The following is a 24,949-nucleotide window of genomic DNA, read 5'->3' as shown; positions in this document are numbered from 1 at the left end:
AAACGGAAGAATTCCTGTACGCGAGATGCCCTGATATGAGATATAGACAACGCACTAAAGTTCGCAAGGTAAAATTAAGATATTTGAAATGTTTTCTTTGAGTTCCCGGGTAAATCAATGTATGTCACCCCTTCATATTCCCATCACTTAATAGAACGTTAACACTTATGTTTATCTTAATCGAATTATGAGTAATATATATATATATATATATATATATATATATATATATATATATATATATATATATATATATATATTCTCACACTTGAACCTATTCAACCGCGTCTTTGATGTCTTGCATCAAATTTCGTCTTGTTTTATTTTATTTATTCTGTAGATTTATTAGAATAGTATGGCGTTGTTTCCGACGGGGATATAACTGAGAAAGTAGAGCCATCGAAGGCCGAAACCGTTTGGATAAAGAGACGTTTCGACTTGTTCTGTGTATAGTAGACTGGTACTATAATTCTCTTTTCTCCCAAAAGTGCCAGTCTAATATATTGGAGACATTACCAGGAAATGAGGTTGTTAGGTCTTCTGCTCAAAGCAACCAGACTCTGCAATGAAATATGAACTATATCACAGCTATTGTACTTCTTCAGCTATTGTACTTCTTATCTGTAAGTACCATTTTTTCCACTGTCGTAATTTTAATTAATTTCGTTAAAAACCACTAAATGTTTGCACGAAGTCTGAAATATTGACACTAAATTGGTCATGTATTGACTATCGGTAGACAGTGAGAAAGATGAAAAATGCATTATTATACTGTAATTCTAATCGTAATATATTCCATAGGCACACACAATCAAGTATCTTCATTATCTATCAATGAAGTAATCTTTAAAAAAGGAAATATACAAAAACTGCTTGGAATCTACATAAAATAAAATAATGATCTAAAAAGGCATTCACAAATTAATTTGGAGATTGTTATATATCTCTTTCTATTTTTATGTCATCGGGCTTATTGAGGTGGCATTCTCCATACCTTCATACTTTAGTAAGAAAATAAATCCGTCGAATACATAGTTCGTGGTATGTTCATTAAACGAAAATCATGTTTTGAAGCCGATCTGAGCGATTAATTTGCATTGCTTGAAAGAACAAGCATGTCTGTCCCGAGATAGGGGTCACACTATGATACAAGAGTGACACAGTGTTATTTCAATTATTTGCATATGTCAGAAAAAGGTAACCATTAAGTTCTCGCATCAATCCATTTTATTATTTGTCTATCAATTTTCTTTTCTATATGAAAATACAGCACACCGTATTGAAAAATCCGTACTGTATCACAAAACTGTCGTTTTTTGATACAGTATCATGCTAGCAGGGCAGTGTGTAGTCTACTCACTACTTTCGCGTCGCTAAAATAGCGTGACAAAAATAACTGGTAAAACCTGTCTAATTTCAGGTACATAAAGCAATACCTAATTTTACTCGCGCCGTTAGTAGCATGTGAATAGTCAGGGACATGATATTCAAAGAAACATGAGAATTCGCGCGAAGCAGAGAACACTTCCGATCTATCTAGACAACTAGCTGTTTGCCAATTCGAAGATCATTAATTGTAACATAATCATAAACATCAGCAGATCGCCAAAACAAAAAAAAGAAGGCAAATTAGCGTCATCGATAGTACTAGCGACTGACTCCCTTACCTCCTCTCAGATCCGCATATATTGACCGTCAAAAAATCGTACGAACTTTCACTTTTGTTAAAATGGCCGCGTTACGTCTTCAGGAAATGCCGATTCGTTTACACTCGTAAATCAAGTATTGTTTGTTTGTTATTTTGTTGTGCTATGACATTTAATAATTGTTTTCGTTTCAGCAATTTGTTTATTTTGCTGAAAGGTAAAATATTTTCTTCTTATTTTGCGCAGTAAAATGAATTTTTTTTAAACTTCTGACGTGTTTCGTTAGAGTAGCCTCCATTGACTTCAAAACACTGAAGTACGTAACATATTCATACGCGCAAGCCATTTCATATTTGACTGATACTATCTTTGCCGGGTCTTTACTTAATTTATGTTACAATGATTATCTTTACCACAATTATGACAACAAAATTCAAGTATTGGAAGTATATAAGCATTGTAAAATATATAAATACGTATCCTCTTATCTGTGAGGTAAAACATGATGCGAAATTTTCGAGTTTATAAAAAAATTCTTTGCAAACAAAATTAATTTGTCTTCTCTCCGTTGGGTAACCGAAATATAAAATAACCTTAACCTAATTTGGACTATAAGAAAGTTTTAGTTAGAGTTACGATTTTTACACATAACCCATAATTATATGATCTTAAATACAAATTATGACCCTTTGTTGTCTTGTATTAAAACTTAATGGGAAGGTAGGATTGGACACCATGAAAATATGTTCGATACTTGAAGGACATCAGTACATACAGGCCAATATACTAATGGCTATCCGTTTAACCAGGCCATCCGGGGCACTTGGTACATTTTGTCTTTTCCAGTCATACTTATCCATATATGTGTTTCTTATATCATTATAAACAGGGCTTTCGGAAATAGCATGGAATGCATCTTCTAATACATAGCACACGAGACATTTTCTATCTTGGTAAGTTAAAGGTTCAGGGATCTGCCATCTTCTGTCGTTAATTTCTTATCTATGGAATGATGCTCTTAATTTACAAAGGTCTCTTCCTAATTTAACTTTATTCTCTGATTTAGTCATTTTCAACCAATATCTAATTACTTTCTCGGCCCTCTACCTAACAAAGAGATCCAACCAAGCTCCCCAAAGAAGACATTATTCTGAGTTTGAATTCAAAACCCAAGAGTTTTTTACAACAAATTAAATAGACTCATTCTGTAAGAAGGGAATTATTTAAGCACCGAATTTCTTATATATTATTTTAGATTTGGAGAATTCATTTACAAAACATCTAATGTATTTGTATGGACAATGAGGGATATTTTACTGAGCTTGAATTTAATTTATAAGTAGCCTTTCATGATTGTTTAGCTACCTTAGTGTATCAAAAGTTGTTACAAAAGAGCTACAATTTGTAAAAACAATACAGAAGTATGTTGAATTTCTAACTATTTCTAAAGAATCTCCCTTTTTCAAGAAACTTATAGTTTTCCGTAACCTTCCTCTGTTTTTAAAATCATTAGTTTTGTCTTGGTAGGGTTTACACTTCTCTTCCATCTATTACAATACTCTTCAAGTAACAGTAAACCTTTCTATAAGTCATTGTCAGATTCAGCCCTAATTACTATATCATCAGCATATAATAAGAGAAATAGTTATTAAATACTCATAATTATACAAACCATTGAAACTATTCATTTATCTGTTAAATAGAAAATAAAAATGAGATATACTTTCTCCTTTTCTCACACCTAACAACATATATTATATTCATTTCTTATTGTATCATAAAGTTTAGTTATTTATTTAACATATGCATACTAATGAAACATTTTCTCTCACGCCTAATTTCAAAAGTTTATGTCATATTGATGACACGATGAAAACTATAGTGTTACGGGGTGTATAAGTAATGTTCGGAACACACGGTGTCGCACACTGTATTAGTTGATTAATTAGTTGATTATGACGCAATGTTGTTAATAAAATAACTAGTCCAGCGCTCACTTTGAAAGTCTCCAAGTAAAACAGCATACAAGTTTTAAGCGTTTTATTTGATTGCAATAATAATCAATAACAATGATAACAATTCCTTTTCACTTGTTTAAAATGTTAAAATATAATTTTGTAAATTTGATAGGAAATCCTAACAGAAGTGTATTCTCGACGCTTGTCAAAAACAGAATATTTTATCAATATATTTCAGTATGTACCACGTGACTGTCATAAGGCTTTAAATTGGTAGATATTACATAAAATATATCCATGCTGGATCGCGCATTTGGAAATCATTCGGAACTCCGCGGCCATTTTATCGAAAACAACCTCAGATGTATGCCGGTACATCAGTTGAAGTAGTTCGGGTTTTTTTAATAATATCATTAATAAAATGTAGTATTTAAGAGTTGAATTCATTGATCTCGGTTTAAATTGATTGCCAGTGAAGTGTTTCATTGCAAACATAATTAAGATTCCCAAGATATAAGTCACAAAGTTTAACTATTTAATAAAATTACTACGCGATGTATTTGCAGCGGACTTAAACGTACCACTTGTTGAGTATGTAAACCGTCCAAATGCATCCGAGGTTGTTTTTGAATAAAAAAAATGGCCGAGGAGCTCCGAATGATTTAGAAATAAGACGTATTGACAACAAAATACGCTTAGGGCGATAAGCATTAAAGATAGATATCTTAAGCATGTACTTGTAGCGTGGTTGATATGTTACGAACAAAAGAACATTGTTAAATTAATATGCAATGGACATTGAAATATTGCAACGTACATATATTTTCTAATAAAATAAAATTCAGAGATAAAAATGCTGCCGGTAAATTATTGCAAATAATTTATTAATTGCCGTTGTAACAATATGATATCTCTCACGGATATAGAAAACAAAGAAAAACATTGAGATCCGCAAAACAGGATGACATAACAATGCATTCGTGGTATCCGAGTTCCACTTTACGAATTTCTACGGCATTATATTTGAAACATTTTATTTCTTGTTTCAGTAATATCACATGTATTATGTGACTGTGGCAGCCTGCCCGTCGTGGAAAATTCATCAAACAATGCCACAGTGCAGGGCACATACCCAGTCGACTATACTGTGAGATATAAGTGTAATGTGGGGCATGAGCCAGACGGGACTGTCGTGATTGTGTGCGGTGGCGGGGGCTGGATCGGGGAGCTCCGGTGTCGGGAGGTCTACTGCCCAGCTCTCAACCCACCAGACAACGGCAGGATTTTAGACTCCCCTTCATACAAAGTTGGCAGCTTTATCACTTTCAAGTGCAATGAGGGCTATAAATTGAAAGGATCCAGTAAATTGCTTTGCCGGACTGACTTACAATTCGACAGTTCGCCTCCAGTATGCAAAGTGAAAATGTGTCCAGAATTTGGGTCTGTTGAAAATGGGAGATTTTTTCAAGAAAATGCTGGAGGTATAGAAAATGACTACGGAAGCGTGATTAAAGTCACCTGTGATTCAGGCTACATTCTTCATGGTACCTCTCATGTGATGTGCCAGGCAGATGGGACTTGGAGCAATAGACCAACATGTAAGGGAATTTCGTGTCTACCATTCGAAGGTATGAACGCAACCTGTATTGACAAGTTCTTACTCTACAGTACTTTGTACTACATGACCTGCAGTGATGCTCCTAACACCAGAGTTGCCGGGACGACTGAAGATGAGCCGAACGTTTGTCAGAATGATGGAACATGGCAGTTTCAGGAGTTTGCCTGCTACTGCAGCTGTAACATGACCAATTACGACAGAAACACCATGAAGATCTACAATCTAAAGGAGGGATACCTGCCCCACGGTGAGATCCTTCATTGGTTGTGTAACCCCGGATGTACCAAAAATACGACGAACGAGCTGATATGTGTGGACGGAAATATGACCATGCCGCAGTGTGACTGTCACTCTACAACCGATAGCACCACTTCTGACAAAACGGATGGAACCACTACGATGAGCAGTACCACTTCTGGCAACACAGGTGGAACCACTTCGATGAGCAGGACCCCGTTTGGCAAAACAGATGAAACCACTTCGATGAGCAGGACTTCCGCTGGCAAAACAGATGGGAGCGCTACGATGAGCCCGGAGACAGCCTCCTCCTTCCCAATTTGGGCCATCGTCCTCATTGTTGTAGGTGTCAGTGGGATCATCTTGTTGTTTGTAATAGTTGCTTTTAAGAGATATAATGATACAAAATGGTTGCCATTAAGATGGAAATGATGCTTGACTGGCAATGAATACAGGTGATGGTAGTGTAAGAATAAATGCAGGAGACAAATCGAAAAAAATCATTGAATCTCAAAATGCGCCTGTAAATATATAAGTTGTTTAGTACAGTTTGAACTACTGATGTTTCGATAATGGATTATAATCGAAAATTGATTGGTTGGGCGTGAAATTGGCGACAATCGATTGTATTTGGTCATAATCGATCATCGATTCAACCGCCGAATTGTTTTTCTCCTTTCCTCGCAATATTTGCGTTCGGGTTATTTCTGCCATATTTTTCTCCTGTGTGTTCATTTATGCTTTCGAAAAGCATTCGGAACTTCTCGGCCATTTTTATGGAAAACAACCTCGGATGTACGCCTGTACATCAGCTGAAGTTTTTTAATTATATCATTAATTAAATGTAGTGTTTTAGAGTTGTATTCATTGATCTAAGTTTAAATTGATTGCCAGTGAAGTGTATTATTGCAAACGTAATTCAGATTCCCAAAAGTTAATTTAAGTCATAAAGCTAAACTGCTAAATAAAATTACTACGCGATCTTCTTGCAGCGGACCTAAACGTACCACTTTTGAGTATGTCCAAATACATCCGAGGTTGTTTACGATAAAAATGGCCGAGGAGTTCCGAATATTCTGGAAAGGTGTTCTTTCGGAACTCCTCTGCAATTTTCCATCGATAACAACCTTGAATGTATGCCGGTTCATCAGTTGAAGTAGTTCGTAAAATTTAGATAATAGTGTTAATTAACAGTAACTATAGTGTTTTAACGTCTATATTGTATTACTAAGTTTCAAATGATTGCCAGTGAAGTGTTTAATTGCATTAATAATTTTGATTCCCAAAAGTAAAGTCATGAAGATAAACTGCTTATTTAAAATTACTACGCAATCTACTTGCAGCGCAGTTAAACTGTATTGATTTCTGACATTGTTAAAGGTCCATGTACATCCGAGGTTTATTTCGATGGACAACGGCTGAGGAGTTCCAAATGTTCGGTTCTCAGTTTTTTTAGTCAACAATATGGCGGAAAAAAACTGGTTTGAAAATTGAATACTTGGTTAGTGTGTCGTGTTTTGAACGGACGGGAGAACAATAAAGCGTCTAGAACAAGCAAAGAATAGAGGATTAGACTATAAGCTTAAGCCACAGGTTTGCGGCCGCATGCCAGACAGGCTGAATATTGTACAACACCAGACCATGACATTGGTGCGACACTAGTCATATTTAATTGCGTATAATTGTTGCACCATATGTCTTGTTTCTAAGTGCTGGTGAGATCAGATTTAGTAAAAGATGCACTCAGGAAACACGGTATTTCTACCTTAGGAGACGATAGCAGATCAGAGTAAATATTTTAGCACTCACCATATTTTAGCTATTAAATACACGGTAATAATCTTGTTATCAGTAGCTAACATTTTCCATAAAAGCATTATCTAGTAAGAAGTTATAGGTTTGTCACTCAGAATTTATATTTGTTATACATGTGTCATGATGTATTGATTTTGAATAAGAGTGTCACTTTAATATTTTGACCAATGTGCCGAGATTTTCTTACCGATCTGATTTCTTCTTATTGTAATGATACATTATGTATCACAATCCCATAATTTCCCCCTCCATCATTTTAACCGCAAAATGGACATATTAGTAACATGTAGTCGAGTATTGTAAAAAAAAGTGGAGTTGGCTAAATTTATTACAAAATCGTTCAGTTGTTTCTTTCACTTAATATTACGATGAATAACTATTATTGAGATTCGATCTTTAAGAAACTTACTCATGGTTCCTAACTATCCCGTAATGTTTGATTCATAAGAATTTAACTTTTAAACTCTATTGGCCAAAAGCCAAAAAGGTGACCATTTTAAGGGAGATGACCGTTGCCATCTATGCCTTCATTTATAACCCAATGTTAACTAAACTGATACAATAGTTAGATAGTGACTTAATTACTTAATCATGGCTTAATCATTCCTTCGGAAAACATTCAGAACCCCCGTGCATGACTTGATTTTTGGTATTGATATTGTCAAAATTGCTGTATTATAGGCTGTGATATGACCATCATTGTTTTCAAATCTCCACCAAACTATGGCAGTAGTTAGATATCCATGAGGTATCGGTTCCTTTCGAAAAAACAGCCAGAACCACCCATGCATGACTGGATTATGTCCCTTGATATTAGCAACATTTCTGTATTCGATAGAGGCTCCATATTCACATTGCATGTTATATGTTACATGACTGTAATGGCGCCGCCCACTAACTAACACGAAGTGTTCAAACTGTCACATATTACTCATATGTTCATGCTCTGAGTGGAAAAGACCAAAAAGTCATACCTCTAGAGAACAGGCCCTTGTGGGCCTCTTGTTTAAAGGTAACACCATTGTTACCGTTATTGTTGTTAACTGTCATATCTTTAATACTTACGGCATGCGATCTGCAGAACGTCTTATATTTTTTGGGACATATGTTTTAGCTGTGCTTGTTTTATTTAAATATATATATATATATATATATATATATATATATCTATATCTATATATATATATATATATATATATATATATATATATATATATATATATATATATGCACATCAAGTATTACACCTATAAAAATAATACGATGCCGTTAACAAAGCTGTTTACTTTAACAAAGTTATATGCACATAATAAGGTATTTCACCTTTAAACGTTAACAACGGTGCCGTTAACAAAGTTGTTTACTTCTGAACAATCGACCAAATACGTAGAATTTGTATAACCTTTTACATGTTTACCTTCAGACTTGGAATGCTTGAGCTCAATACAGCCGAGATGTGCCATACTTAATGGAATGTAATCACAGTTAGTAATGTTTATTGTTGCAGTTCTGTTTTGTTCTTTGTTCCAATGTTTATTTTAGTGCTTTGTTCCACGTGTAAGTACCTTGTCCTCTGTTCAATTTTGTTTAAGTCCTTTATTTCATGTTTAATGTTTAGTCCTTTTTTAAGAGCTTTGTTTCATGTTTTGCATTATTTATTCAGGAAGAAAATATATTCTTTTATTTCAAATGCTACATGCAAGATGACTATTGACATTATGTATATATTAACAAATAGCAGGAATATATTCTGTCTAGCTATACTTTACACTTAAAGAAAGAAGTCAAGTTTTATTGAAAACTCAACCTGACTCTAAATTACTGTCATTGTGTACAGCTTTTTCTGTAATAATTGCTTGAATAAATAATAAAACAAAGGGCTTGTTTTATTCATTCAGAAACTCGTAATAAATGACTCCAATGTAAGTGTTACATGTTACATGCCAATGATATTAACTTTGTATGCCCAAAAAGGAGGACATAGTGTGTAAACATTTATTTATGGGTCAATTTTCTCATCAGCCATGAAAGCTACTGCTGTCAACACGTTTGCAGACTCATTCGTATTTACTGCTTGATGTTTTTTCTGTTTATGAACCGACAGTTAATAGTGTTCATATAGTTTTTGCATATATGCGTTGACCTGTTAATACTGAATATTATATGTCTCTACATGTACGACCTGATTGTTCGAATTCCCAACTGTCAACTAGCAGGTAGTTAAATATTCGAATCCCCAACTGCCAACTGGCAGGTATTTGAATATTCGTACCCTACTGGCAACTAGCAGGTAGTTGCATATTTGAATCCCCAACTGTCAACTAGCAGGTCGTTGCATACTTGAATCCCCAACTGGTAACTGGCAGGTATTTGAATATTCGAATCCCCAACTGGCAACTATCAGGTAGTTGCATACTTGAATCCCCAACTGGTAACTGGCAGGTCGTTGCATACTTTAATCCCCAACTGGCAACTAGCAGGTAGTTGCATACTTGAATCGCAACTGGCAACTAGCAGGTAGTTGCATACTTGAATCCCCAACTGGCAACTGGCAGGTAGTTGCATACTTGAATCCCTACTGGTAACTGGCAGGTAGTTGCATATTTGAATCCCCAACTGGCAACTAGCAGGTAGTTGCATACTTGAATCCCCAACTGGTAACTGGCCGGTAGTTGCATACTTGAATCCCCAACTGGCAACTAGCAGGTAGTTGCATACTTGAATTCCCAACTGGCAACTGGCAGGTAGTTGCATATTTGAATCCCCAACTGGTAACTGGCAGGTAGTTGCATATTTGAATCCCAAACTGGCAACTGGCAGGTAGATGCATACTTGAATCCCCAACTGGTAACTGGCAGGTAGTTGCATACTTGAATCCCCAACTGGCAACTGGCAGGTAGTTGCATACTTGAATCCCCAACTGGCAACTGGCAGGTAGTTTCATACTTGAATCCCCAACTGGTAACTGGCAGGTAGTTTCATACTTGAATCCCCAACTGGTAACTGGAAGGTAGTTGCATACTTGAATCCCCAACTGGCAACTGGCAGGTAGTTGCATATTTGAATCCCCAACTGGTAACTGGCAGGTAGTTGCATACTTGAATCCCCAACTGGTAACTGGCAGGTAGTTGCATACTTGAATCCCCAACTGGCAACTGGCAGGTTATTGCATACTTGAATCCCCAACTGGTAACTGGCAGGTTGTTGCATACTTGAATCCCCAACTGGTAACTGGCAGGTTGTTGCATATTTGAATCCCCAACTGGCAACTAGCAGGTTGTTGCATACTTGAATCCCCAACTGGTAACTGGCAGGTAGCTGCATACTTGAATCCCCAACTGGCAACTAGCAGGTCGTTGAATATTCGATCCTCAACTACCAGCTAGCAACTACCTCCCAACTTTAGCGTCATCTTTTAAGCATGGTATTATTAATTAGAGGGTCTAGACGCCAGATAGTCTCTAAATCGGCTTACACATTATTTTCTTAAAACAAGCCTAGAATCAATGTAAGCTAATTTGAGGCGATAATATATCACTGTACATCATTAAAAGAATAAACGCAATAAGCATGTCGCTGTCTCAGCTGAGTTTCCCCGTTAAAAAGTATGGTAAAATGGTTTCCCAATTTCAAATAGCGTGGAATAGTTTTCCCTACAGCTTGCAAGTCATGTGATTCACACATTTAACTGTCAATGAGCGTTTTAGCAATTCGCTGTCATTTTCGGCAGATTTAACCTCTTTCAAGAGTTTCTTTTTATCAATTTTTATCAATTTCAGCATCGATGTTGATTACAGATACGTGTCTTGTTTTTCTGCAGCAGTTTTCCACTATTTCCGTTTTTCTTGGAAGCCATGCAGCGTGTATATTTAGCATGTGAAAGTCACGTCATATGTACAGGTAATTATTTCAACATTATACTTTAAACTAACTGGATTTTAAGTGGTAGACAACCGCAGTCAATTTCAAATTGGAAATATATGCAAAAACTACGAAAAATGCATGTGTCGTAAGCGATCTGGTACACTAATGAGTAAGATTCGATTAGTTGTACACACAACGATATCAATTTTATGCAAGTTTTTTTTTTTTTTACATTTTTTTTTCTTTCTTGCACTTGTATCATCTGGTGTATAGTCCCTTTAAAGGGCATTATTATTTTTTGTTACTGACTTGATCGAGATGAATAGTGCGCGTACACCATCGCCTTATGGTTATATGCACTACAATATTTTTTCTGATCATTCATTATATTTAAATGACTCTGGACGGACAAACTTTAGTGTTGTTTTTATCATTAATTAAAGGGAATCAATTCTCGTGTTTCCGACTGGATTTATTCAAAATAATGCTCGTGCATCACCGCACTCTGGTTATATACAGTTCACAAAAGTTTCATAACTGTTTTTCGATGAGTTACATAGTGATTGCTCCGGAAAGACAAATTTTAGATTTTTTTATTTAATTATTATTTTGTAGGGCAAGGGCAATAACTCCGCAATGAAGATTGCTCGTGTACCATAACACCATGGTTATACACATTTGACATACGTTTCATTCTTTTCAGCTCAATCATCACTAAGAAATGGCTGCGAACGAATGAAAAGATGGATGGAAGGACTGACGGACGGACGCACGGAAGGACGGACACCGTCAACAGAGTAAGCCGCTTGTTTGGAGCGGTCCAATAGCAGTCGTAACCACTCACATAGTCTTACATCTTTTTTGGGGGGATACAATTTTCCACTTGTGTTTAAATGCACAACCACACTTGTTGCACATGGAAGGTCGAGTCAATTGACTTCTGGAAATTTGTGTTAACTTGAGCTACCACTGGACATAATTAATATCCGCACAGCACATCTTTGTAATAGAAAGTATCACTAGGAGTGATGTATACGCACTGAATGCCCATTGTCCATAAAAAGATAGTTACTATATAGAAATATGAAAATGATGATTTCTCTTAAACTACCGATACAGAGTACTGTATTTTTTCTCTAAATGATCTATCTGTGAATCTTGTAAGATTTAAGTCAAAACCTTTAAAGCTGTTTTACGGTCAGATCAGACAAACATTAAGCAAAGAAGTCGAAAACTCTAAAAAGTCCTTATACTTTAATAATGTTTCATTTGCACTCAACTTTTCCTCAACGCAATTTGTATATGAAGTTGAATGTCAGAATGTCAAACAAAAAATGGTATAATGACATGCACAAAAATGTTGGTTTTGCGCAGTACTTTTCCCTCATTTGCATAATTCGCTACGCATTTCATTACAACTTAAATAAAATGAAGACGCATAGATTACGCCATGTTTCATAAAAAAAGGGTTCAGAAAATGGTTACCTTCGTCCGTGAAAAAACATTGGTGTAGGTCGCAGCATTTATAGCTCATTTACACGTGTTCTTTTTTTTAAATGTCTCCTGATTTTGTGAGGAGTTATACAGACTATTTTGCAGTAGAAATATCTCCTAACTATTTGTACCGAGTGTTTTCTAATATCCTAACTATTTGTACTGAGTGTTATCTAATATCCTAACTATTTGTACTGAGTGTTATCAAATATCATAACTATTTGTACTGAGTGTTATCAAATATCATAACTATTTGTACTGAGTGTTATCAAATATCCTAACTATTTGGACTGAGTGTTATCAAATATCCTAACTATCTGGACTGAGTGTTATCAATTATCCTCAACATTTTGACTGTGTGTTATCAAATATCCTTACTATTTGGACTGACTGTTATCAAATATCATAACTATTTGGACTGAGTGTTATTAAATATCCTTACTATTTGGACCGAGTGTTATCAAATATCCTAACTATTTGGACCGAGTGTTATCAAATATCCTAACTATTTGGACTGACTGTTATCAAATATCCTCACTATTTCGACTGAGTGTTATCAAATATCCTAACTATTTCGACTGATTGTTATCAAATATCCTAACTATTTCGACTGAGTGTTATCAAATATCCTAACTATTTGGACTGAGTGTTATCAAATATCCTAACTATTTCGACTGGGTGTTATCAAATATCCTTACTATTTGGACTGACTGTTATCAAATATCTTACCATTTGGATTGATTGTTATCAAATATCCTAACTGTTTGGACTGACTGTTATTAAATATCCTTACTATTTGGACTGACTGTTATCAAATATCCTAACTATTTGGACTGACTGTTATCAAATATCCTAGCTATTTCGACAGAGTGTTAACAAGTATCCTAACTAATTGGACTGAGTGTTATTAAATATCCTAACTATTTGGACTGACTGTTATCAAATATCCTAGCTATTTCGACAGAGTGTTAACAAATATCCTAACTAATTGGACTGACTGTTATCAAATATCATAACTATTTCGACTGACTGTTATCAAATATCCTAACTATTTCGACTGAGTGTTATCAAATATCCTAACTATTTGGACTGAGTGTTATCAAATATCCTAACTATTTCGAATGAGTGTTATCAAATATCATAACTATTTGTACTGAGTGTTATCAAATATCCTAACTATTTGGACTGAGTGTTATCAAATATCCTAACTATCTGGACTGAGTGTTATCAAATATCCTCACTATTTTGACTGTGTGTTATCAAATATCCTTACTATTTGGACTGACTGTTATCAAATATCATAACTATTTGGACTGAGTGTTATTAAATATCCTTACTATTTGGACCGAGTGTTATCAAATATCCTAACTATTTGGACTGAGTGTTATCAAATATCCTAACTATTTGGACTGACTGTTATCAAATATCCTAACTATTTGGACTGAGTGTTATCAAATATCCTAACTATTTGGACTGACTGTTATCAAATATCCTAACTGTTTGGACTGACTGTTATTAAATATCCTTACTATTTGGACTGACTGTTATCAAATATCCTAACTATTTGGACTGACTGTTATCAAATATCCTAGCTATTTCGACAGAGTGTTAACAAGTATCCTAACTAATTGGACTGAGTGTTATTAAATATCCTAACTATTTGGACTGACTGTTATCAAATATCCTAGCTATTTCGACAGAGTGTTAACAAATATCCTAACTAATTGGACTGACTGTTATCAAATATCCTAACTATTTCGACTGACTGTTATCAAATATCCTAACTATTTCGACTGAGTGTTATCAAATATCCTAACTATTTGGACTGAGTGTTATCAAATATCCTAACTATTTCGACTGAGTGATATCAAATATCCTAACTATTTGGACTGAGTGTTATTAAATATCCTTACTATTTGGACTTACTGTTATCAAATATCCTAACTATTTTGACTGACTGTTATCAAATATCATAACTATTTGGACTGAGTGTTATCAAATATCCTAACTATTTGGACCGAGTGTTATCAAATATCCTAACTATTTGGACCGAGTGTTATCAAATATTCTAACTATTTGGACTGACTGTTATCAAATATCCTAACTATTTGGACTGAGTGTTATCAAATATCCTAACTATTTGGACTGACTGTTATCAAATATCCTAACTATTTGGACTGACTGTTATCAAATATCCTAACTATTTGGACTGACTGTTATCAAATATCCTAACTATTTCGACTGAGTGTTATCAAATATCCTAACTAATTGGACTGAGTGTTATCAAATATCCTAACTATTTGGACTGAGTGTTATCAAATATCCTAACTATTTCGACTGAGTGATATCAAATATCCTAACTATTTGGACTGAGTGTTATTAAATATCCTTACTATTTGGACTGACTCTTATCAAATATCCTAACTATTTTGACTGACTGTTATCAAATATCATAACTATTTGGACTGAGTGTTATTAAATATCCTAACTATTTGGACCGAGTGTTATCAAATATCCTAACTATTTGGACCGAGTGTTATCAAATATCCTAACTATTTGGACTGAGTGTTATCAAATATCCTAACTATTTGGACTGAGTGTTATCAAATATCCTAACTATTTGGACTGACTGTTATCAAATATCCTAACTATTTGGACTGAGTGTTATCAAATATCCTAACTATTTGGACTGAGTGTTATCAAATATCCTAACTATTTGGACTGACTGTTATCAAATATCATAACTATTTGGACTGACTGTTATCAAATATCATAATTATTTGGACTGAGTGTTATCAAATATCCTAACTATTTGGACTGGGTGTTATCAAATATCCTAACTATTTGGACTGAGTGTTATCAAATATCCTAACTATTTAGACTGACTGTTATCAAATATCATAACTATTTGGACTGACTGTTATCAAATATCATAACTATTCGGACTGAGTGTTTTCAAATATCCTAACTATTTGGACTGAGTGTTATCAAATATCCTAACTATTTGGACTGACTGTTATCAAATATCCTAACTATTTGGACTGACTGTTATCAAATATCCTAACTATTTGGACTGAGTGTTATCAAATATCCTAACTATTTGGACTGAGTGTTATCAAATATCTTATTATTTGGACTGACTGTTATCAAATATCTTACTATTTCGACTGAGTGTTATCACATGTCTAACTATTTGGACTGAATGTTATCAAATATCCTAACTATTTGGACCGAGTGTTATCAAATATCCTAACTATTTGGACCGAGTGTTATCAAATATCCTATTTGGACAGAGTGTTTTTGAAATGTTGTCTGTCGACAAATACTATATAGTATTAGATGCAATACCGGACTAAACACTTTAGACGGTTTACAATGTCAGAAGTATTTACATTTGACTACGCTGCAAGTGTATCGCGTATTAATTCAAATACTGAATACACCTGATTGTGGGCTGCTTTGTTATAATCTCCTGTCTGACACTAAACATAAAGTACAGGCAGACATCAGCCGTTCGTAAGCGTCGTCGCCAATTTAATTCTGGGGCGTTACCTTCAGCCTGTTTTTTAGAATTAACTGCTTAAGATAATCAAATGTTGTGTTTATTTTGTTTAAAAGCTGTGTATGAGTATAAATACATACGGACTAATTTTATATAGCAGTTAAAACCTGTTTATAACATAACTTACGGCGCAGGAGTGATATAACCCCATGCAATATTTTTTCATGTATAACTAGAGTAATGACTATGCAAATTAGGTAACCGCATTACAGAAACATGTATTCATACGCGCTATCAAAAATGTAAACAAACATTTAAAACGATGTTTCAAAAGACATCATGTCGGTGTCAACTCACTTAGCTCCACGATGAAACGAATGGTGAAGAAGGCTTGGGCTAAATCCAAACAAACACCCCCCTCCCCCCCCCCCCCCCGATCACAGCGCCAGAAAATACCTCGTCCAGAATTGAAACACTGTTCATGCGAATTAGATTATGCAAACATCGGTACACAAGAAGATTGCATCTATAAACAACTATAGCCACATAAATCCAAATCAACACAAGAAAATGTCCAGCATCCTGTTCTCCAGTAAAAATACCCCGTTCGCCAGCAATGCCCAAGTTCACACACAGTCACAGTCACTGATTCCACATAAAATACCACTTTTTCTGGTGGATTTTACTTCTTATGGTGCTCCAATTCACGGAAGGTAATGTCCGTGTGCACATCAATCAAAATGGCAAGAATCCATGACGTAATCGACCAGCTACAAAGCCATTCCCACTTTTGAAAACGACTTTGACGCTGACTTGTTCTTATATAGTAACGAAAAAGGCAAAAAATAGAAATATCATACATGGTTTAGGCTTACTTTGTTACAATTACAAAGATACTATAGCAGTATAAACATGTAGCAAGCAAAATAGATAATTTCGAACAGATTTGTATAAAGCTACATTAACATTAACAACATAGGTATAAATAAATACATGACAAGCCACTTAAATCAAGTAAACATAATATAAAAAACGCTAACGCACAAGCAAGACAAAAAATGTTATCTATACGATACTTATAATGTTGTATACTAATTTTCATAAAGCAAATATATAAGTTACTAACTGATCAACAATTAACTATAAAATGGAGGGAAGAGTGGTGGAAATCTTTACTAAGTGATACATAGTCAACCTTATTACATAAACAAGAGCAAAGAAAAGGGGAAACAAATCAATTTGCGCCAAAAAAGTATAACCAATCAAAACTTGTTTAAACTCATTCGGAAATGGTTTAAACTCTACGTAGAAAAGTAATTCTAAAACAAAATGGCTGCAAAGAAAAACGAGAACGTTCATCTGAGGTATTTAAATTATTTTAAAACCAAACTTAACCAAATTGAATTAAAATTGTATTGAAATTCTTTTTAAAGAATTACTTTTTAAGCGACTTTTGTTTTATCGGGTTGTTGTTTTTGTGTTACAAATAATATTATATAATCATGAACTATAAAAAGAATATACGGTTATGATTACCTGAATGAATCATTCATTCAGTGTACTTTAACCTCATAATTTAAATATTGGCTAGTGAAATGCACCACAAACAAGCTCTGGATATGTAAAAGTGCAAATATATAGAATATGACATTTTTTCAGTAGCTTAACTCGTGAAATTAACCTTATGTTGGAAAATATGTCATAGTTGATTGGAGATTTTTTTTTAATGTATGAAGCTGTTCTTTTGAAAGGTGAGAATACAAATAAGCTCTCTATATGTTTTCAACCTAACACTGTACCTGTATTTTGGAATGTATTATTTCTGATATGTTTTACCTGTAACGAACAATTAGTTGTAATATAATATTCGTCGAGCTTCTGTTTTGCTTTCAGCACATTATTTAAATATAAATAGAGCATAGTTCTGATATTTTATGGATTGGTAATCCATGGTTAAAATAAGCTATTCATCTTATTTTAACTATGTTTAACAGGCTAATGTATATCTCAATAGTGTAATTTCTATTAAATTGAAACTCTTATTTAAAGTCAATACATACAAATGTATAACAAACATTTTGAGTGATAAACCTTTAACTACTAACTAAATAATGCATTTATGGTAAATATTAATTACTGATAACAAGATTGTAACCGTGTATTTAATAGCAATAATATTAAATGATTGGTGAATGCTAAAAGATTACTATCGTCTCATAAGGTAGAAATACCAGGTTTTCTGCACCTTTTTTTCAAATTAAACTCGGTATCCTTCATAAGAACCATTGTTTTTGACATGTATTCATCCTTTTTGATATATTTAAACAATTGTATTTATTGTTGTAAATCTTATTTGGGAGTATAAGTGCATCTTTAACAATCAAGTTTTATTTTCCATGTACACATTGTATATCGATCAGAAAACTTAAAATAGAATTGTCAGCGTAACTTCATTAAAATCAATATCTTGTTAGATTGCTTAAAGTGTAAAACAAAACCGAGATTGAGATAAAAGTCACATTGCAAATGATAAAATATCTATTCTATCAATAACAATGTCATGCAGTTTATTAAAAATAAATATTGGGGAAAGAGTGCGCATGAACTACGTTATCCCCGCAGTGAACTCGTCTTCCACTGACTGTTCAAAGGCGGTTAAAAAATAAATAATGATAATGATGATATTTTGATACATGTGTGGCATGTCCACTCATGTTGGTAGTAGGTTTTCATTCGGAACTCTTCTGCTATTTGCCATAGAAAACTACCTTGGACGTATAGGGACGGTTTACAAGGTCAGAAACTTTACATTTAATGCACCAGTCAATTGTAACCAAGGCCCTCCAGGTCCGGAGTATAGCGGGGACTTTGACTTTCGGTCTAGCCAACCCCGGCTAAAATCCCCGCCCTGCGGGCACGAACAGATGGTAAAATCCCCGCCAAATGCCCCCCGCACCCTAGGGACCCTAGTTAAGGCCCATTTCCCGCTATATTTAAAGTGAGGACAAAACCATCGCATTCACCCGGCACTGCGGGGCCACCTGAAAGGTAAAAACACGGCCCATTTCCCCGGCTATCCCCTGTATACCCCCGGACCTGGGGGGGGGGGGTAACAATTGACTGGTACATAACTACACTGCAGGTAGATTGCATAGTCATTTCAATTTAGCAGTTTAACTTCATGACAATACTCTTTGGAATCTTCAATAGTTATGCAATAATACACTACACTTCACTGTCGATCAATTTAAACTTAGATATTCAAAAACACCACAATTAATTAATACTTTTAATTATCTAAAATTTTACGAACATTTTCTAATAATGTACCGGTATACATTTGAGGTTGATTTCGATGGAAAATAACCGAGGAGTTCCGAATGGGTACTTTTTTGTTTTCTTAAATATTCCGCCTCTGAACTCTGTTTTTGTTTGCATAATGTGATTGTCCCTGAACTTTAACTACTATTTTAACTGAACTATGCTTATAAGTAGCTTTTATACATATAGAATTGATAATAAGTGCATTGTAAAATTAAACATATTAATCACTTGTAATGATGGGTTACAGGCTCATACAAGAACACTTCCCCTGTCACTAACACTTACGGAACAGTTCACTGTAAAACATGGCAAATATTACCGACAATGATAGAACTGAAGTTATCCTGTATGAGAGATGTCCAGATACGAATACAGCACCGCCGACACATGAGAGCGCACAAAGCGACGCAACGAAGGATAAAGCCATTTCCGATGTTTTGCGTGAGCTGATTAACAGGCCACTCTTTATTAATCTTGGCTACTCATCGTTCGGTTACAATCCAACCACGCGACTTTTGACAGATATTGCCGACGACTGTGAAGTAGAAGTGGTTGGCAGTTCAAAAGACGGACTGAAAACGGCTCGAATATACGACGTCGGTGATGTGGACATGCTTGTGTATGCAAAAGTCACGTTTGATGCAACTGACGAGGCGTTATTTGAATACAGACCGGACAACCCTTTATTTTTCCACATACCCTTGTCGGACAAGTTTTCACATCTTCCGCGAGTAGAAAACAAGTACTTGAATGCAAGTGCTGTTAGAGGTTTTGACAAAATACTTTTCGGAAACAAAAAACGAGAATATTCACCTTCGACATTCCTATTTCTGCCGACTAATGTTGTTCGCTCGGACTTCAAATGTGCAACAACTGGGATTCTGTCTTATGCTGATCCGGTACAAACGAGTGAACATGAAGCCGAAGAAAATGCCATTGACAACAGGCATTTATTTGCGTGGGAAACGGAACATGTTTTGTTTGCATATGTTCTGCTTCATAGTAACCTTGACAAATTGGCATTCGTTAGGGAACTTATTTATGGAGACAAGTCCGACATGGAAACCGCTGGAAAAGTAAGCGAAACACTAAAAGAAAGGTTTGCACTAATAAAACAAGACTTCCAAAGAACCAACTTCAATATCAGTGACTTGCTGTATTTTTCAAGTGATCAGTTTCAAAGCGTTCTTGATAAAGCCTTTGACGATGATGTTTCCCGGACGGGCGACAGTTTGCTTGCATCAACAGTAAAACCTCATGGCGAGTACTCCGCAGATATAGTGCCGGCGATTCGTTGTCGATGTTGGCCAAGACGAGCAGAATCGTTCAAATATCGGATCCGAATATGGCCATCAACACAAGTAATTGATGAAATCATTGAAGAAGGATTTCGCGTTGTTCCAAAAACATCGATCCTGGATCCCATTGCCCTGAAAGATTTCATACTGTCGTTTTCTCACGCAGATGTTAAACTTGTCCGATTGCTACCTGAAGAAGCTAGGATTGCGTATCGACTCTTCAAGATGTGCTACAAAAGCGCACATGATTGCTTGGAGGGACACAACTTGCTGAGGACATATCACCTGAAGCAAGCTCTTCTCTGGGTCGCCGAACAAAGACAACCAGAGTCCTGGATTGAAAGTGGCCCTTTGTGTGGAATGCGGTGGATCATCGAGTTTTTGATTATTTGTTTGAGGAAAATGTTCTTTCCTTCATTTTACGTGGAACAGAGCAACCACATTTGTCACTTTTCAAAGGCTGACGCTGACGCACACATTACACTTTTCACAAAGATTAGTAGTAACCCAGCCAATTTTGTTAAGATTGTTATTGACCAAGAATGGGAATACATGAAAGCAACAGTTCCCGAGGACTCTTACAAGAAGATTCGGGATCCTTCATACTTTGCTCAGTTCACATGGTTGGAGCTGATACGCTTTTATTCATATGCGCATGCAAGTCTTGATGGATATTCAATTGATGACATGGGTCAAAACATGTCAAAGCTAAAATCGGAGGAGCTGTACGAAAAGTACCTACACGACCCGTTCAACACAACGCCTCCTAACAACATTCCTTTCACTTCCCCGTTCATTGACATCCAATTGGAGCACGTTGAAATATTTTTGCAAACTGTAACCCAGATGGAAATCGAACTGTTCAACGTCTTAGACTACCCCATAGATGACGAAATCATACGACATTCAAATGAATGGATTTCAAAAGAAAAACTCGTCCTATATCCTCAGTTCAACAAAGAGGCGGGTGACCAGTATGGCGAATACATTCTCAACGCCACCAGGCTAAGACTGAAATACTACGGGAACATTTACCATATTCTTTGCAACAAACTGAAGGCAGCATGTTTCGAATCCAGTCTGTCGTACAAAAATCAAGATGCCGTGTACATCATTCGCTTTCTGAAAGACCTTGTCATGCGACGCCACTTGACTGGTGAGAACATCGACGACTTGCTGCATTATTTGTTCTACTTTTGCCACTTCACCCGCATTCGTCACCACAAACTTGTCATTGGAGATCAAATTCTACGAAGCATTAGAGAATTTCTCCACGATGCTAGGCAACTGATGACAGTCTATTTCAATCCTAGGGTGGTATACCCTGTCCCAGTCGATATTGGCGACAAGGCCAAAACTTGTCTGGGAGAATGTTTTTCACGACAGCAGCCAGTTGAAAACCAGTGTGGAATCCAGTAAGGTGTACTCTGTAGCCACAGATTCTATTTATACCAAAAAGGTATTACGCCATGGTATATAACTGAAAAATGTGTTAAAGGCTTAGTTTAAGAAATGCTTGGCATGGCTATTGCACTTGTGTCACAGTAGGGGCCAATTTCCTGTGTATTTGTTTATTGGCTCAAGGCCATTTAGTGTCCATTTTTATATTAAACCAAGACTGCATAACAGGATACTCAGTTTGGAGATCTGATAAGACAATTAGGCAATAAGATTAAGATCAATTAACAGAGGTTGTGTGCAAAACACTTTTTTTTTGGGGGGGGGGAGGGTCACTTATAGGATTAAACTAGGCCTATAGCATTTTCAAGTCCGATTTTATTTTGTACTATATCATACAAAAATGACTCTGCCCCCAAAATCGAATTAATTTATTGTAAATGGCATTTAGATAAGAACATACTTTAAGAGTAACAAAATAGCCTCTTCTTTGCTAATGTTCAAACAAAGTTCAATTTAAGATATACGTATAATAAAATGATGGCAACAATAAGCTGAATTTAATGATTTGAAAAAAATAATCGAATTTTGTAAAGAATGATGGGATCCATGCTTTGTAATCATGACGTTGGCGTATGACGTCCACGTCCATCAACGTAAGTTAGTGTTTTGTACGTTAAGACACATATCTTAACGGCTACGGTGATTTACAATCTAACGGTTATTTAACGACAGTGTACATACTTGGTGTTGTTCATAAATACGTTTTAAGCCTATGTTTAGTTGTTTACGTACATATTAGGGTGGGTAAAAGTTACCATTTTCTAAAAATATATGACTGATAAATATAGGCTTCTGGCAGTTCACGAACATATTGGATGAGTAGAAGTTTACATTTTCCAAAAATATGTGACTGATTCCTTGGTGGAAGTAAAGCCATAAGCATTCTAACCTGATCAATGTTGAAGATTTATCGTGAGTTCGTGGAATTATGAGCATCTATCAAATAATGCTCAAATAAATTGTTATAGTTTATTTGTTAATATATTAAATGTACATCATTCTTAATTCTAAATGTCGACCATGTTTTGAAATGATTGTTATGGTCAAATTGTAACATTCACAATGATTTTATGAAATTATAAAAACATGTATCAATTTAATTCGAACATTTCAATTGTTAATATGTATGTTCATAATATCGTTTTCTTATTCTTAATGAGGACCATGTTTTGAACTGATTGCTATGGTATACTTAAAGTTTAGGTTTCCATGATTCAGTGACTAACCCTAGCATGTATGGTGAGTTTTCCCATCGCCCGTCGTCTTTCAACAATTTCTTCAAACAAAAGTGCCTCCTAAACCGCCTGGCTAATTTAGAAGAAACTTCACTGGGATGTTCTTTGGATGGAACACTTTCAAAAATGAATTAGATGCAGAACAAGGAAAAACTTAATAAAACTTCTTTACAAAAACCTTGTGGCCTAGAGCATAGATATTTGGTTAGTTACCTAGTCTAGTGGTCCAATACTAAATTTGTAAAAATAACGCCCCTGGATTCAAAAATGGCCCCGCCGTGGTGGTCACAAGTTTCGTACATAGTAATATAGGGAATTTTGGAAAATCTTGTGTGAAACCGTTATGCCCAGATCCTTGATATTTTGTATGTATCATCATATAGAAATTCTCTTTCAAGTTTGTTCAAATCGTGCCCTGGGGTCAAAACTGGCCCGCCACAGGATTCACAAATTTCCAACAACTTATATAAAATATTTTTGTCTGAAACCGCTAGGTCCTTGATACTTTGTACATATATTTAAAATCATACAGAGGTCCTCCACCAAGCTTGTTCAAATTATGTCCCTTGGGACAAAACTGGCCCCGCCCTGTGATCCACACGTTTCTTATAGACTTGTATAGGGGAATCTAAAAACTATTTTTTTAGACCACATATCCAAGACCTTTTATATTTGTTATGTATCATCATACGATGACCCTCCACCAAATTTTATTCAAATTATGCCCCTGGAGTCAAAGCTGGCCCCACTTCTTTTGACCTATCTCTCATTGTTAAAGCTACATCAGTGAAATTTGAACCATGTGTACAGTTTTGAAAAGTAATACCAATGGTGACCTTTGATAACCTTGATAATTATCTATTGACATACATTTTTATTTTTGAAATTTCAACAATAAAATTTGAACCAGGTGTATTATATCTTAAAACATATGTCAACGTTTCTTCAGGTGAACTATGTTGTGAACATTTGTACCTTCTTTCTTATTTTTGAAGCTACAGCAATGAAATTTGGTCCAAGTGTACAGTTTTGTAGACAAATTCCAATGTTGTGCTTGGTTGACTAACCACTACAAAATTTGACAATCATTTTACACTCGACCATAAAATAATTTGTTATTACATTGCTATAAACTCATTTATTCTCATAAACAACACATGTTAAAAACGTTCACGGGCGTTAATAGTCGATCTTGAGGTATGCCCTCTATTTGACTGAAATAAAAACTAAATTACAGACGAGCGTTGACGTTCGCCGTGCGACGCCATTGCTTACATAAATGTTCCAATGTTCAAAATGATATTTCTACACTATGAGTTTGAAATATGAAAAATACCTGTTATTTGCTTCAAAAATATTTCTTTTCAACATTCATTTTTAAACATTAATAATGCCGAAAACAGTAAATGCAGTGTTTGCATGCCTTAGAGACCATCAACTTGGTGATAAAAAATATTGTCAGGAAAATGAATAATCGTTACATAGATGCATAATTGA

General features: G+C 35.2%; 2 protein-coding genes across 4 annotated transcripts; both read left to right on the top strand.

Moving 5' to 3' along the window:
• Nucleotides 1-475: 475 nt before the first annotated feature.
• On the top strand, nt 476-9,145 carry LOC128207135 (sushi, von Willebrand factor type A, EGF and pentraxin domain-containing protein 1-like). Of its 2 annotated transcripts, XM_052909903.1 has the most exons (3): nt 476-623; nt 4,654-5,801; nt 8,698-9,145. In XM_052909903.1, exons 1-3 carry the CDS (start codon nt 566-568, stop codon nt 8,710-8,712), a joined length of 1,221 nt encoding a protein of 406 aa, XP_052765863.1. In that variant the 5' UTR covers nt 476-565; the 3' UTR covers nt 8,713-9,145. The 2 variants fall into 2 exon arrangements, with proteins under 2 accessions (XP_052765863.1, XP_052765862.1); XM_052909902.1 differs by lacking the exon at nt 8,698-9,145 and having other exon boundaries at nt 4,654-8,412.
• Nucleotides 9,146-17,446: 8,301 nt separating this feature from the next.
• Nucleotides 17,447-24,688, top strand: LOC128208890 (uncharacterized). Of its 2 annotated transcripts, none has more exons than XM_052912578.1 (2): nt 17,447-17,498; nt 19,706-24,688. In XM_052912578.1, exon 2 carries the CDS (start codon nt 19,764-19,766, stop codon nt 22,173-22,175), a length of 2,412 nt encoding a protein of 803 aa, XP_052768538.1. In that variant the 5' UTR covers nt 17,447-17,498; nt 19,706-19,763; the 3' UTR covers nt 22,176-24,688. The 2 variants fall into 2 exon arrangements, with proteins under 2 accessions (XP_052768538.1, XP_052768539.1); XM_052912579.1 differs by lacking the exon at nt 17,447-17,498 and adding an exon at nt 17,729-17,885.
• The last annotated feature ends 261 nt before the right edge of the window (nt 24,689-24,949 follow it).

Source organism: Mya arenaria, chromosome 11, assembly GCF_026914265.1.
Source record: "Mya arenaria isolate MELC-2E11 chromosome 11, ASM2691426v1".
Classification (NCBI taxonomy): Eukaryota; Metazoa; Mollusca; class Bivalvia; order Myida; family Myidae; genus Mya; species Mya arenaria.
Note: the sequence above shows the minus strand (reverse complement) of the source record. Positions and strands in the feature narration are given on the sequence as shown.

Coding starts and splice junctions, on each gene's coding strand:
- LOC128207135 (XM_052909902.1), top strand. CDS start 566: ATGAAATATGAACTATATCACAGCTATTGTACTTCTTCAGCTATTGTA. Junction 624..4,653: donor AGCTATTGTACTTCTTATCT/GTAAGTACCATT, acceptor TTCTTGTTTCAG/TAATATCACATGTATTATGT.
- LOC128208890 (XM_052912578.1), top strand. CDS start 19,764: ATGGCAAATATTACCGACAATGATAGAACTGAAGTTATCCTGTATGAG.